Below are 13,606 nucleotides of genomic sequence, written 5' to 3'. Positions count from 1 at the left end.
TTAACACACCCACCAAGACACCACAAGCAGAAGACCTTCACTCTTACAAGCTTCAGGTGCTGGAGCAGCAGTGGGTGGAGGTGCAGGGGTGGGTTTCGGAGGTGGAGGTGCAGGGGTGGGTTTGACGGATGCAGTTTGAAGAGCCGGAGGAGAACGCCCAACTACATCTCCTGTAGGGGGCATCAGCAGAATCAATCAATCAATCAATCAGTCAATCAATAAAACAAACATATACAGTGATTATTAACATCGAATTATCAATAAATAAATGGAGTGATGTTTAGGACGCACCAGGAGGGGGCGGCAGTGAGCCGGCATCAACATGCTCTCCTCTGTCCATCGCCTCTACTAAAGAGTCCAACTTCTGTGAAAGGCAGAGTTTTTTTTGTAAAAGTCGTATATTTTTTCCCTTCAATCTGAACAATTCGAACCACTGGGTGGCGTACGGTTACCTTGGCAATGATGAGGTGTTGTCGGGCGAGGTCTGAGTTTCCGCTCTGTTTAGCCTGAATTGCGGCCAGTTTATATTCTCGCTGTCTGCTCAACACACTGGCCTTCAGCTCTGCAAGACACACACACACTTCATATAGCATAATATGTTGAACGATTTAGTGTTTAAATGTGTGTGTGTGTTTGTGTGTGTGTGTGTTTGTGTACCTGAATGTTGAGCGATGGGCTGGACTGGAGTTAATGGCGATATCGCCGGTGTATCTGGCGTCACAGCCGGTGTTCTCTGATTGGCCGGCTGCAGGAGCTGAGGATTTAGCCGGGCTACAGGTTTTGCCTCCTGCACCAGCTTCTCATTGGTCTTCAGAGCTGCAGGCTCTCCTCTGATTGGTTCCTGCTGCACGGGGGTGGGTTTAGCGCCGGTAGCGACGGGAGGCGGGATCTCCTCCATGTTAATGGTTTTTCCTTTTTTCACGGACACCAGCATGGTCTGTAGCGTCTGTGGGAATAATGAAACACTATTTAAAAAAGGAGCAGTGTGTAATTGTTCAGAGCCTCTTGTTGGTTGAATTGCAGGTGTAAAGAAAACATGAACAAGCTCTCAGTCTTTCCTTCCAATCCACTTCTCCCTCAAAACTCTGTACGTTAGATGCTTTCGCTGGCGACATTGCAGCTATGGGCAGAGCTTATTTCAGGGCCATGAGTGTCCTGAGATACAAATCTCTGCCAAAGGTAGAACTTTGGATCACCTTCAGTCCACGGTCGTATCTGCGAGCCTTGCTGGCTTCTCCTGAAGCTTTTGCATTGGTGATGGCTGCCTGGTACATATCGAAACGTTCCTGCAGGAGGGATTCCAATCCTCCTGCACCGCTCGGGGTAGTCGGGGTGGATTTGGGGGTGATATTAGAGCGCTGAGGCGGGGTTGGTGCAGGAACTGGTGCTTCGTTATCATCCTCCAGAACCTCATTCAGTTCAGCCTGATTTACAGAGACATCACAGACGAGACATGGTTAAGCAAAACAAAAATAAATGTTCTGTTCAACTTTGTCCTTCCCAAAAACTGCCAAAAGTCGCTACTATCTAAACCTGCTGAGTACAAATAAGAGAGATGGAAAGGATGAAGTCTACCACATCAGTAAATGGAAAAAAGTTTAGAAAATGAGAATCCCCTCCCTCCATTAAGCTCCGCCCCCACAATCTTAAGTGGCCCTCCTTAGGGTTTAAAGCCTTTTTCTGCTGCCATGGCTTAACCCAGTGTGGTTCTCCATATCTTCTAGATTGAGGGATAGATAGAAAACTACTGCCTCCCCAAAATCTTTTCATTTAAAGTAGGTAAGACTAATCCTGAGACTATTCCTAAAACTCACCCTGAGACCAATCCTAAAACCATTCCTGAGACCAATCCTGAGACCAATCCTGAGAATAATCCTTAAACCATTCCTGAGACCAATCCTAAAATTAATCCTTAAACCATTCCTGAGACCAATCCTAAAATTAATCCTAAAACCAATCCTGAGACCAATACTGAAATTAATCCTGAAACCAATCCTGAAACCAATCCTGAGACCAATCCTGAGATTAATCCTGAGACCAATCCTGAGACCAATCCTGAGACCAATCCTGAGACCAATCCTGAGAAAAATCCTGAGATTATTCCTGAGATTATTCCTGAGACCAATCCTGAGACCAATCCTAAAACCATTCCTGAGAATAATCCTTAAACCATTCCTGAGACCAATCCTAAAATTAATCCTAAAATTAATCCTGAGACCAATCCTAAAACCATTCCTGAGACCAATCCTGAGACCAATCCTGAGATTAATCCTAAAACCAATCCTGAGACTAATTCTGAGTAAACGCTATCACCAGCCGAATGACTATTGTCCATTCTGTACAGAGCTGTTATCAAACACACTTTCATGCTTAAACATCGTTTTAATTTAAATCAGAGCAAAACCTAACCCAAGCATGTAAAAACTAAATCTGAGCTAATCTTTTTATCAAATCTCAGATTAATCTACTCACAAATTCCCAGAATAATCCATTCACCAAATTTGAAATTAATCTCCACATAATCTCAGATAAATCCACTCTCCAAATCAGAGATAATCTTTTCTCCTAATTTCCTAATTCTCCTAAAAACTAAAGTACACTGTACTCCAACAAATCTGAGATTAATCCATTCACCAATCTCAGATTATCTACTCTTATTTTTCCAGACAAAAGTAAACCTAGAGATTAAATAATACACCTTACAGGCAAAAGTGTATCTACTAAACAAACACTGACTGAGTGAAAGGACCTCAGGAAGGTCTTTACACCCTGAGATGAACAACCCCACTAAACCCCCCAGCGTATTGTATAATCCTGAGTTTTCTCATTACCAGGAGATCGGCGTCGTTCTCCAGATCTGGATCTTCATCTCCGTCCTCGTCCAGGTCCTTCATGCACAAAGCGGCCATGCGCTCAATGTCCTCCATGGGGACAGGATCTACCACAAGGAGCAGAATTACAGACAAAATAAAATCATGACAATTTTAACTTTTGAGTTCTTATTGGTTGAGTTCTCAATCTCACCTTTCCCACCGGGTTTCTTTCCCTGCGTCCCACTCCTGCCACCTCCGTCTTCTCCAATCAGATAGAAGAGCTCCGCCTCCAAATCCTCATCATTCCCACCAGACTCGTCCAGGCCAGCGTCCGGAGACAGATCCAACAGCAAACCCATCTGAGAGACACAGAGCAGACGCCAGTCAATCCACAACCACATACACAGCAGTAGGTTTTTGCTCATGGTGTGGAGATGTTCTCCAGGCTACGTCACCTGTCTGGCTCGGGCGGCTCCTTGGCCTTTTTGTGGTGGATTCCGGCTGCGACTCATCACGGCTGCGGACACAAAATGAAATGGAAGCTCAAGTGAACAGTGTCTCCAGAGAGTCCAAGTATCAGAACAGTGTCCGAACTCTGGAGGTCCATCACACGTAAAATCCCCCTTCATTTCCTCTCAAAATGATTTTTTTTGAAGAACGACAAGTAGGTTTTATCCATTTACAGATACAGCGCATGATACGGAAATTCATTCTTGCTTCCACTGGCCTTATAGAAGACTGTTATTTTAATACGCCAACAGATGGACGCACAGTCACAGGGAGCACCGACCTCCATAAGTCAGCATGCCAAGACATTGTCCTGTTTTGGGAGCCACGTGACTGGTGCTAATCTGACCACTTAACACATCTGCGATCTTGACCACGTGCTTTAACACATCTGGGATCCTGACCACGTGCCGAGTTATGAGATAAGTGTGTGTTTAACGCATTTTTCCATCACAATTACCTTCAGATCAATCTGTTTGAAGAACACGAAGAACCAAAAACCAAAGATTTGGTGGCCTTGGATGTCCTTATCCTGAGCGACTTTTATCTCATTCATACACTTGAGCAGATACGGGGTTAAGGGCCTTACTCAGGGGCCCAGGAGGGACAGATTGGTGTGGCTGGGATTTGAACTCACGATTCCTAAGCCCTTAATACTAAGCTACCTGACTGACTGTATCTAAAAAGTAAAAAAAAAACCCTATCCCAATCGGATTCTCCTGATTGGCTCTTTAAAGCCACTCTCTCCACAAATCCGATTTGGGGACCCTGGGCCTGTATAACGTCACTACCACATATCAATCAACACTTCCGCGCTGCTGTATGCGTCACAATGTCGTCGTTTTCCACCTCGTTTCTCTCGAAATTTTATTTATTTATTAGTATAATGTCACATATTTCAACTTGATGATGCAGAAACCAGCCTTCAAATATCGTCCGTAAATAAAATAAATATTTCGTAGACAGAAATAAGGACGTAAGGCTGATTTGTGCTCGAACACAAATAGCACTAAATTTCTGACGAAGTGCACTAGATGTCGCAAGAAGATCATACTGAGTAGTTCACTAAGTAGTGCACTTAGTCAGGGACTATGAATGTAAATGAGATACAGCCACCAGCTGCTACATGCCAGACTTTCAGCTTAACCCTGACACCAAAACACACCGGGGTTTCCGTCGTTTTTACCTCCAACCTGTACTTCCTTCCTCCGTCACGGAATGCTGCGTTGTATTAAACGTTCCTTTAGGTGAATAATTGGCCCGTTCCCCCAACACAAACCTCTTCAAACCCTCCCAAAAACTACCCCTTTAGCTATTGCGACTCCTATTACTTCCTGCTTTCCGTCTCGTCTCCAATAGCAACGACTACGACAACCGGCCACGCTTTTCGACAATGGAGTTCTGAACGCTAATAATTAAATTAAAGCGTTAAAAAACGAATGATAATAAAAACGTATGGCTGCTAAATGTTTGTAACACCCTATCTATTCCAATATTTAGCAATAAATACATAATAATAGTGATTACCGAGTGGTTTTAAAAAATATATATATTTTCTCAGAGTCGACTCTATGAACCGATGCTTTCTATTGAGTCGGTTTCATAAAATATTGAGACTCAGCTTGAGGAAACCAGTTGTCTGATAACCGTAATTGTACTTTCTTTTTTCTCTTTATTATTTCTTGTACTTTATACGGCTATTCTTTAGATCTTTTACTTCATCTTTATTAATTTCTTACACGTTTAAAATAAAAGTTGACTTTTTGTGCAAAGAGTCGGTTCCTAGATTCCTCCACCCCTCCCCCCTTCCTCCACACCATCTTATTTTTAATACTTTTTCATATAAACATTTTTTGTTTGTCTCTGTTCTTGCGGATACGGTAGGGTATTTTATCATTGTGCATTGTGTTTAAGTATTAAATAAATAAAACCATACAAAATGCAGTAATTATAATATTATAATGTGTGTAGTTGACTAGCAAGATGATGCAGTCTCAGGCGTTTCCCGCCAAAAATCCTGACAGAAAAGAAGTCTTTAGAATAATAAAGGAAGGAAGAAAGAAAGTAGAAGAAGGATGGAGGTTTATCATTTTAAACTTATTTTTGTCATGAAGTTACTTAATAACATGTCTTTATTACAGGTAAATATCATAAAATCTAGAAGAAGCTGGTTAGCATACCGATATTTTTAACATGAATGCTAATAAACATAAAAATGTATATATTATACAAACTAATAAACATAAAAATGTATATATTATACAAACTACAACATTGAAGTACTGATATATCATATTGGTAGTTCATTATAATCTTCATTGTATAAGCATGATGAAGCATTTACATAAAACTTTAATAGTCTTCGATCCACTTTCTAAATTTCCACCAAGGTTTTTGAACTATTATAACCAATTTTGACAAAGTTTTCTTTCTTTCTTTCTTTCTTTCTTTCTTTCTTTCTTTCTTTCTTTCTTTCTTTCTTTCTTTCTTTCTTTCTTTCTTTCTTTCTTTCTTTCTTTCTTTCTTTCTTTCTTTCGATTAGGTTACACCAGGTGGATCTATTCCATAACCCCTTAAAAACTGTCCAAGAACATCCATCATATCTGCATCCACCCTTGTAGGTCTTCATTCCATCAGAGATCCAGTAATGGTCAAAAGTCAGGAAAACAACGGAAGCTCCACATCTGGAGAACCTTCAGACCAGGTCATTTGACAAAAGGTTTGAGGTTTCAGGGGGATTTTGGTTTGATTTTGGTGACACCGTTTGTAGGAGTCACTTAATAATCCTAAATGTTGGTGTTAAATATCAGTTGATCTACACAGCAGTTTGTTTTCTTTTCTGATTCTTTTAGATTGCAGATATGCTAAACTCCATCTCTGGAATTGACAAGTCTAAAGAGCATCAGTCTGAAGCTGAATCAGATAAAGAGGTTGCCAAAAATGCAGCTGAGCAGGAAATTGTTTCGGGTCCTGTTGAGATCTTTCCTGATATGGCACAAGAAAATATAGAAGGAAACGGATTACAATCTACAGAACTGCCCGTGGAGCCGGTCAGTCTCCAAGAAATTCAGACAACCACAACTGAGGTGAAACAAGTCCATGTATCCATGATGGAAACTGAAGAACCTGAACCCCAGCTGGAGTTGGAAGCTCCCATCTTTCAGCTCCTTGAGGAATTGACCGAGGTCAAGAATGGAACCAAGACAACCTCTAGTCCTGAATCAGAGACATCTATCAAAGACCAAAGCTCCCCAAAACATTCCAATGACCATTCGCTGGATGTGAACGGAGATAGCAAAGCAGAGATTAGGATGGAACCAAAGTCCAGAGATGATGATTCTGAAAAGTTGCCTTGGGAAGAAAGGTGTTTTAATAGTGAGATACCTTTGCTGGCTTCTGAAGAGTCTGAAACTTTGGAACCTCCTGTGAAGAAAAGATTAAGAAGAAGAATGGGTATGTGTGGCCTTGGAGACAGGAAGAGGAAGTTCCCATTTGATGGACAGCATTGCAGGCAGGGTTTTATAGGACGACAGATGGAAGAGGGAAATAAAGACATGTTGCACCGCTCAGCGTTGGAGAATGATGTTACCACACCAATGGACCATCAAGGAACTACCAGCCCAGCATGTGAAGAAAACGAAGGTGTTTTGAAAGAGGGCAGTGGTGCTGAAGAGATTGTTACTGAAAGAAGAACAGGAAAAGAGGAAAATAGACTGAGAAACGTGAGTGAGGGCATTGCAGTGAAAAATGATGAAAGAACCGCAGATGAATCCCACCAAGGAAGTGGAGATTTTCTGGAAAAAGGGATGTTAGAAGAAAAGAATGGGACTGTAATCATGGATAGCAAAGGAACTGCTGGAGAACTGGTTTTAGAAGATATATCAACAGTGGTGGAGCGAACACTGTTATGTCCCACCATTGGGAAAATCCCAAAGATGATCCAAGGTGAAATGTCAGTACCTGCTTCTGACAATGACAATGAAAAGGAAACTGCAGTCTGTGATGTAGAACCAAATGTTCCTGGGAAGATGATCGACAGTGGACAAGACATCGAATTTAACTTAAAACATGATGTTCTTCATGAACAAGATATAGAATTTAACCTGAAACATCTTCATGCTAATGCTGAAGTGGATAAGGAGCCTGAGGAACCTTCCTCGAAGGTTCAAGGTGCCACGGTGGAAATGTCTAAAGGCTCTGTCACAATCACTAAAGAAAACAGAAAAGCTCTGACAGATATGGAAAAAAATGAAATGGAGATCAAAGAGCATTGTCCATCCAATATGGCCACCTTTAAGAAACCCGGCCCACACGGACCTGAAGCAGGTGGGCCTACTGAAGAATGTTTGAACCCCTTCGTCCACGTGGACATCATGAGTATCACGACGATCGCTTCTTCTGAAATACAAACTGCAGGAGGTCCTGGTGGAAACTACCAGCTTGCTACAGGCGTATTTGAGAACACAGAACCTCCTGGAGGAGATGCTGACGATTCTAAAGGGATTATTGATCCTACAGCACCACCTGCTGGTCAGGAGATCCACCTGCATGTAAGAAGTAGCATTAAGCAAAACATAATTAAGCAAAACATAATGTGCCAAAATTTTCAGTAAACTGGTGGAAATAAACACGATTCCTTTTTATTAATGCGTTTTTTTTTTTTTTTTTTTTTTTTACGTTTCCTTCCACTCTCTAGAGTCTTTCAGGCAAGAATTCTCCAGAGACTCCTGTTACCCCAAGTGCATTCGAGCAGCACGTCCATAACTCCACCCTGACCCCTGCTGGTGAAAAACTGCCTCAGGAGACTTGCCCTGACTTGTGTGTTCCTTCGTCGGTTTTTTCTATGACGGATTCCCAAATCCATAAAATCGCAATCAGGTGAACCATACAGCAGAACCCATTTTGTTTCTTTTTCTTGGATCAGATTAGTTTTTTTAAATGATCAATTCAATCAGTTAATCAACTAATTAATTATTTCAATTACCATATTACAAAATACTGTAAATTACAAACTTCCATAGTTGAAGTGGCTTTTTTCCCTTTTTTTCCTCAATCCATTACTTAACAAAATAAATTTTTAGTCTTACTGCATAATAAAAATGTTTCTTTTTTCTACAAATAACTCGTACGGCGTTGTCATCATTTTTTCCCTTCATTTAGCATGGACCTCAACATGGAGCCGGAGGACGAGTCGGTCCCGGAAAACCACGATTACCAGGAGGATGCTACGGAGCTGGTGCGAGGCCTCGTTAGAGAGCTCTCCTCTCTGAAGTACGAGCCTTAGCAGGCGCTTTTTCTTTTCTTTATGAACATTTGTACGTGAGATGACGTATGAAATACAATACAAAAAAATAACACGTGTTTCCTCTGGCCCAGTGGTGCTCAAAGCATGGTTAGCATCCCCTAGTGGGGAATAAAGACATGGCAAGTAAGGTGCAAATTTAGGAATTTATATCTTTTTTTTTTTTCGTGTACTTTATTAATCTTTATTTGTGATTTACTTTATTAAAAATAAAGTTCATACACTCAAAGCAAACACTAACAAACAATCAGGTCATTAATGCAAGTAAATTAAAACATCAGTTAGGCCACCTAATTAGAGTTGCCTTTCCGAGAACTTTTGGGAATTTTGTAAATATTCCAAGTTGGAAACTTACCAGGAATTTATGAGAATGAATGAGACATTTTGGGAAATTTACATAAAGTGTATCATTTAACAAGTATAAATATAAATATTTTGTTTAGTCATAAGCTGAAGCATGCAAACTAATACAGATTTGAAACAATGACATTCTTGCAAGATTTTTTCAACTACATTTAACTTTCCTGTTATTGGCCACCCTGCAAATTTATAAAATCCCAGTTTATTCCTGTGGAAAGTTTCCAGTTTTGAAAAATCCCAGAATTTCACAGCTCTATATCCAACACAACTACACTTTCATTGTCTCTTTTTTTCTCATGATGCTGTTTGATTTTATTGATTAGAACTATATATTCTTTTTCCATTACCATGTTTTTTGGATGATTGAGGGCAGGAGGGGGCTTGAAAAGCTACCCTCCTTCTCCCAACACTCTAAAGTAGAGAATAAGAGGAAAAAGTTTGAGAACTGCTGCTCTGGTCAGAGGTGTGAGAGTCGGATCAGTAGGCTGGACATTTGGAACAGATGATTAGTAGAAACAGAGACATCAAATCTTAGCACATATTTTCTAACGATTTGAATTCATATCAGTTTTGCTTTGATTTTTTTGTTTGTTTTAAAACTATGGCCATTGTGTTTTTTTTATTTCCCTCATCACACACACAGTCGTACAGTCATGGCCGCACACCGGGAGATGGAACTCGTGCGGCGTGGAAAACCTCCGAACCGTCATCATCGCGGCCCTCGCCATGCTGAGACGTGAGCGGGACACGTCCTGGTGACTGACGTGTGGGACTTCATTTTAACATTGTTCTACAATTAAATGTTAATTTGTTAGTAGGAATTATTGATACTTATTGATATAAAGAGGTAAGGAGTGAATTGTTCTGAGTTTGTGTTCTGGGTTTTGAGAAGTTGTAAAGGTTAATGTGTTTACTTCCTTGATGTGTTACATTTTCTCCTGTCCTTCATTTCATCTGTCTATTTGCTTTTCGGAAGGAGATTAATATTTTTATTACATAAATAATAATTGTGTTCAAGTGTCGATTTTTCCTTTTTATGCGTCACACTGCAGCATGAACTTCTTTCACTCCACCACGAGGGGTTTGGTGTGAAAGTGTCGTGACACAGAGACCAGTTGGTATCAGATCTTCTAAACTGGTGTAGATGTGGCATTTCTGCAGAAGAAACTGACACAATGTGATGGTGCGAGTTTCTGCACAAAAGGAATTGCGGCATCACTACCGGTTCGGACGTCACGATCGAAAGTTCCCAGGTGGTGTTGAACAGCACACCAGAGAACATTAAGGCTGATCGAGCTGCCATCATGAGGAGGCCTTACCGCTCATTTCACATCATCACAGTGTCGAGTCGTTTCTACGAAATGATGCCCCCATGAGCACGTGGGACACGATCATGACGTCTGAACTGGTAACGACTCCCAGATTCCTTTTGTGCAGAAACTCACACCATTAGCGTTCTGATAAAAGGTTTTACAGCGAACGCTTGTGCATCACTCCACTGCTCCATTATAACTAACGACAAGAGCTTCAAAACGAGCTCACACTGGTTCTACACCCCCCCCCCCCCCAGGGGTCTCCAACTCGCACTTCCAACATTTCCCCTTTTCCTACTCCACCCTGTGTAGATCAGTGGCAAGCCATCAGAGCCAGCATGACCTTTTCTGCTCACCTAAACACTTTAGCTTATTTTCCTCTGTAGAATTTGCACAAAAAACACACATTTTAAATCCCCAGGAAAACCGTAATGCACAGGAAACCCCTGGGTGATGTTATGGGGTGAATATCGATGCTTCTGCTGGAGATGATGTATGTGGAGGTGCAGTTGTGGCTCCAGTGAAAGGAGACGTGTTTAATTGTGTTCATTGGGTTTCTTGCTTCAGAGATGATGTTTATTCTCACTGTATGAGCGCTCTGATCTACTGCACTTCTCTATAATACTGATGATCTCTACAGACGTGGCGTCATAATGATGGTATTAATCGGTGGATTGTTTCAGGCAGGACACCACTAAAGGCCTGGGGGTCAAATGCACAGTTAGCTACTGCTGTATAAATATATAGATGTGTGTGTTACAAAACTGTTTGTTTGGTCTTAAGCAACTCAACTGACACTGTAGAAGAATCATCTGGGTCACAAAGATCATTTCATTCTGTGGTTCTTTATCTACATTGCTTTTGTAGAACACTTTAACCAAAAAAATTAAATTTCCTAATAACCAAAGAATTATACGCCGTACGAGTTATTTGTTGGCGCCAAAGAAAACGGTCCCAACATCCACTAATTAGTGACTTTTTTTAAAGTGTCACTTTGTAGTTGTCGGTGTGGTTGGTATACGGTACACACAACCTATCGATACCCGTCACGGATATAAAGTTCACTGTATGGAGGAGAACCACAGAGAAATGGTCTGGGAGCGAAGTTCAGAGTGATGATAATGAGGTGCTGGGTATTAAAGAAAGACAAAAAACACCACAAACACAAAAGATTTCAACATCATAATGCTGGAAGGAAGACACAAGGTACACCATTGTTTAAAAATTATTATTAGAAAATTAAACTACAAAATTACAAGAGACACACCAAGATGTCCAGTCATAACAAAAACAGCATCATATATATATACATATTATATATATATTTCAACATGATAGATTTTAAACCAACAGAAGCTTTATGCAAGCATATTATATATAATAATTAAAAAAAAAGTTCTAAAACCCTGCAACATTTTTCTCTTGGAATTGAGAATAAATGTCCTCCAGAGAAGCTGGGAGGTCCACCTGCACCTGTACTGAGCCCCACACAGGCCTGAGTTCAAGAGTATTGAAGAGAAAAACAAACAAAAACAAATTCCACCCGAGTAAAACACACAATAGTGAAACAAATCTTCAAATTAAAAACACACAAGTAATGAAGAAAAGCAAAACTCTTGGCACCCAGGCCTTTCGGAAGTCAGTATAGGTCTTTCCAGAGTGTTGGTTCATGATATAAAACAAAAACACTTAAAATCAACACAACTTAAGAGCGAAGTCCAATAATTCAGATATTAAAATACTCTTTTGGAACATTTTTCTTTCTCTCTTTAAAAGCTCAACTTTTTTACACCCATGTTATCATAATTAAAGGCACCCTTTTAGTATCAGATTATTATATACGCATCTATCAGTTCAAGGTACCTAATCTTTTCAAGGTACATTGAGGAGATACCACAGTTAGTACCTAAAGCGAAACCTGGAGTTCCAGTTAGTACCGTGGAGCCCGGGTGTACACCGAGACGTACGAGCTGTCCACGAGTGGGCAGAAGCGCTTGGTGTGCGCACGGCCGCCGGTCGCTCCACACTGCGGACACACATACTTGCGCAAATACGGACACAGCACCTCTCCAGCGCGGCTCTTCAGGCAATGCGACTTAAACACGAGCTCGGACTCACCGTTGTGTTTGCAAAAGCTGCAGAACTTCTCAGAGAAGCGCTGACCGACCGCTCGTGGAGGTGGAGGTGGGGGAGGATGCGGTGTTGGTGATGGAGGTGGGAATGGACTCACGGTTCTCCCGGATTTCGGCGTTTTGGGTCTCCATCTGTTCCCATGCTCAGGGAGGAAGCTCTGGAAGTCACCATGACCGTGGTGGTGGTGGAGAGGAGAAGGTGGTGGAGGTGGTAGTGGTGGTGCAGGAGGAGGAGGAGAGGAGGAGATCCCGCGCGTAAGTCTGAACTCCTCAGAAGCAGAAGTTTCCCCCAGGAGCCTGGACTCTCGCATGGCTCGCACCTTCTCCGCCAGCCCCATGTAATCACGCCACGGCTGAAAGTATCGCTTCTCCTCGGAATCCATGGAGCAGTGGGCTGTCAGGATGAGCCGCAGCAAAGAGAACACCATCGCAAGTCAGACAAAAGGATGAACAGAGAGAAAAGAGAGGAAAGAAGTGAAACCAACAAAACTCCCCCCGTCATCAGCCCTACCTGCTTAAGTAAGCGCGCGCACGTGTCCGGCGCGTGTCGGTGGTGAGCAGCAATCAGCGCGCACCTGCATCCCACTGAGGAATCGGTTCTTCGATTTAGCAGAGAATCGACGCATAATTAACGGATCAGTAAACTAGAAGATTCTATGTAGCAGAAAATCCGGATTTCTGAGACACAAAGTCATTAAATCACTTCCAGGATGTGAATGTCCACTTAATCTACAGACTCCAAACCCTGGAGAATCTTCTGCTGCACATGGTATCTCCTAACACACCAGTCCATTTACCCAGCAATAACCACTTCTCCTGTTGTGGATCAGAATCCGGCCTGATGTCCTACTCATTGCGTGATGTTCTTTCTAAGGCCTTGCAGGTGAAATTAATGATTGTTGTCCAACCTCTCGCATGGGAACCAAAGTGTGTGTGGAATCATTCTGCTCGATAAAGCTGCTGGTGAAGTTTAGTAAGTATACCAATTCACTTTAAACCTCACAAGACGATGATTGTGGTTTTGTAGTACAAGATCTGGTTTGGAGATGCACCACTCTGAACATCAGCCTCATCATAGTTTCCAGTGGTGGAAAGTAAAAGAAGTAAATGGAATGTGTTAAAATCAGTGTATGATTTTGTGAAAACACTGTTACTCAACACACTAAACTGAGATGATTA

General features: G+C 41.6%; 3 protein-coding genes across 6 annotated transcripts in view; 1 reads left to right on the top strand and 2 right to left on the bottom strand.

The window, feature by feature from the left end:
• Positions 1-4,662, bottom strand: part of cc2d1a (coiled-coil and C2 domain containing 1A) — a 21,415-nt gene extending 16,753 nt beyond the window's left edge. The window contains exons 1-9 of one of the 2 annotated variants that reach the window (XM_083522649.1): positions 4,507-4,662; positions 3,269-3,330; positions 3,025-3,172; positions 2,832-2,938; positions 1,197-1,424; positions 658-946; positions 453-562; positions 292-364; positions 48-170 (exon numbers count right to left, since the gene is read on the bottom strand). In XM_083522649.1, coding sequence (XP_083378775.1) covers positions 48-170; positions 292-364; positions 453-562; positions 658-946; positions 1,197-1,424; positions 2,832-2,938; positions 3,025-3,172; positions 3,269-3,325 — 1,135 coding nt within the window. In that variant the 5' untranslated portion in view covers positions 3,326-3,330; positions 4,507-4,662. Of the gene's footprint in view, positions 1-47; positions 171-291; positions 365-452; positions 563-657; positions 947-1,196; positions 1,425-2,831; positions 2,939-3,024; positions 3,173-3,268; positions 3,331-4,485 lie in introns of both variants that reach the window. The other variant, XM_083522650.1, reaches the window with a different exon arrangement.
• A 266-nt stretch (positions 4,663-4,928) lies between these two features.
• LOC310715946 (uncharacterized protein) lies at positions 4,929-9,993 on the top strand. Of its 2 annotated transcripts, none has more exons than XM_083522658.1 (6): positions 4,929-4,968; positions 5,863-6,024; positions 6,173-7,870; positions 8,017-8,198; positions 8,481-8,591; positions 9,626-9,993. In XM_083522658.1, the coding sequence occupies exons 2-6, from the start codon at positions 5,968-5,970 to the stop codon at positions 9,720-9,722; spliced, it is 2,145 nt and encodes a 714-aa protein (XP_083378784.1). In that variant the 5' UTR covers positions 4,929-4,968; positions 5,863-5,967; the 3' UTR covers positions 9,723-9,993. The 2 variants fall into 2 exon arrangements, with proteins under 2 accessions (XP_083378784.1, XP_083378783.1); XM_083522657.1 differs by lacking the exon at positions 4,929-4,968 and adding an exon at positions 5,020-5,200.
• A 1,617-nt stretch (positions 9,994-11,610) lies between these two features.
• On the bottom strand, positions 11,611-13,438 carry nanos3 (nanos homolog 3). Of its 2 annotated transcripts, XM_083522675.1 has the most exons (2): positions 12,939-13,438; positions 11,611-12,821 (listed from the first exon to the last, which is right to left on the bottom strand). In XM_083522675.1, the coding sequence occupies exon 2, from the start codon at positions 12,808-12,810 to the stop codon at positions 12,226-12,228; it is 585 nt and encodes a 194-aa protein (XP_083378801.1). In that variant the 5' UTR covers positions 12,811-12,821; positions 12,939-13,438; the 3' UTR covers positions 11,611-12,225. The 2 variants fall into 2 exon arrangements, with proteins under 2 accessions (XP_083378801.1, XP_083378800.1); XM_083522674.1 differs by lacking the exon at positions 12,939-13,438 and having other exon boundaries at positions 11,611-12,929.
• Between the last annotated feature and the right edge of the window lie 168 nt (positions 13,439-13,606).

The sequence above is a fragment of the Silurus aristotelis genome, assembly GCF_946808225.1.
Source record: "Silurus aristotelis genome assembly, chromosome: 20".
NCBI lineage: Eukaryota > Metazoa > Chordata > Actinopteri > Siluriformes > Siluridae > Silurus > Silurus aristotelis.
This window is presented reverse-complemented; position numbering and strand designations above follow the sequence as displayed.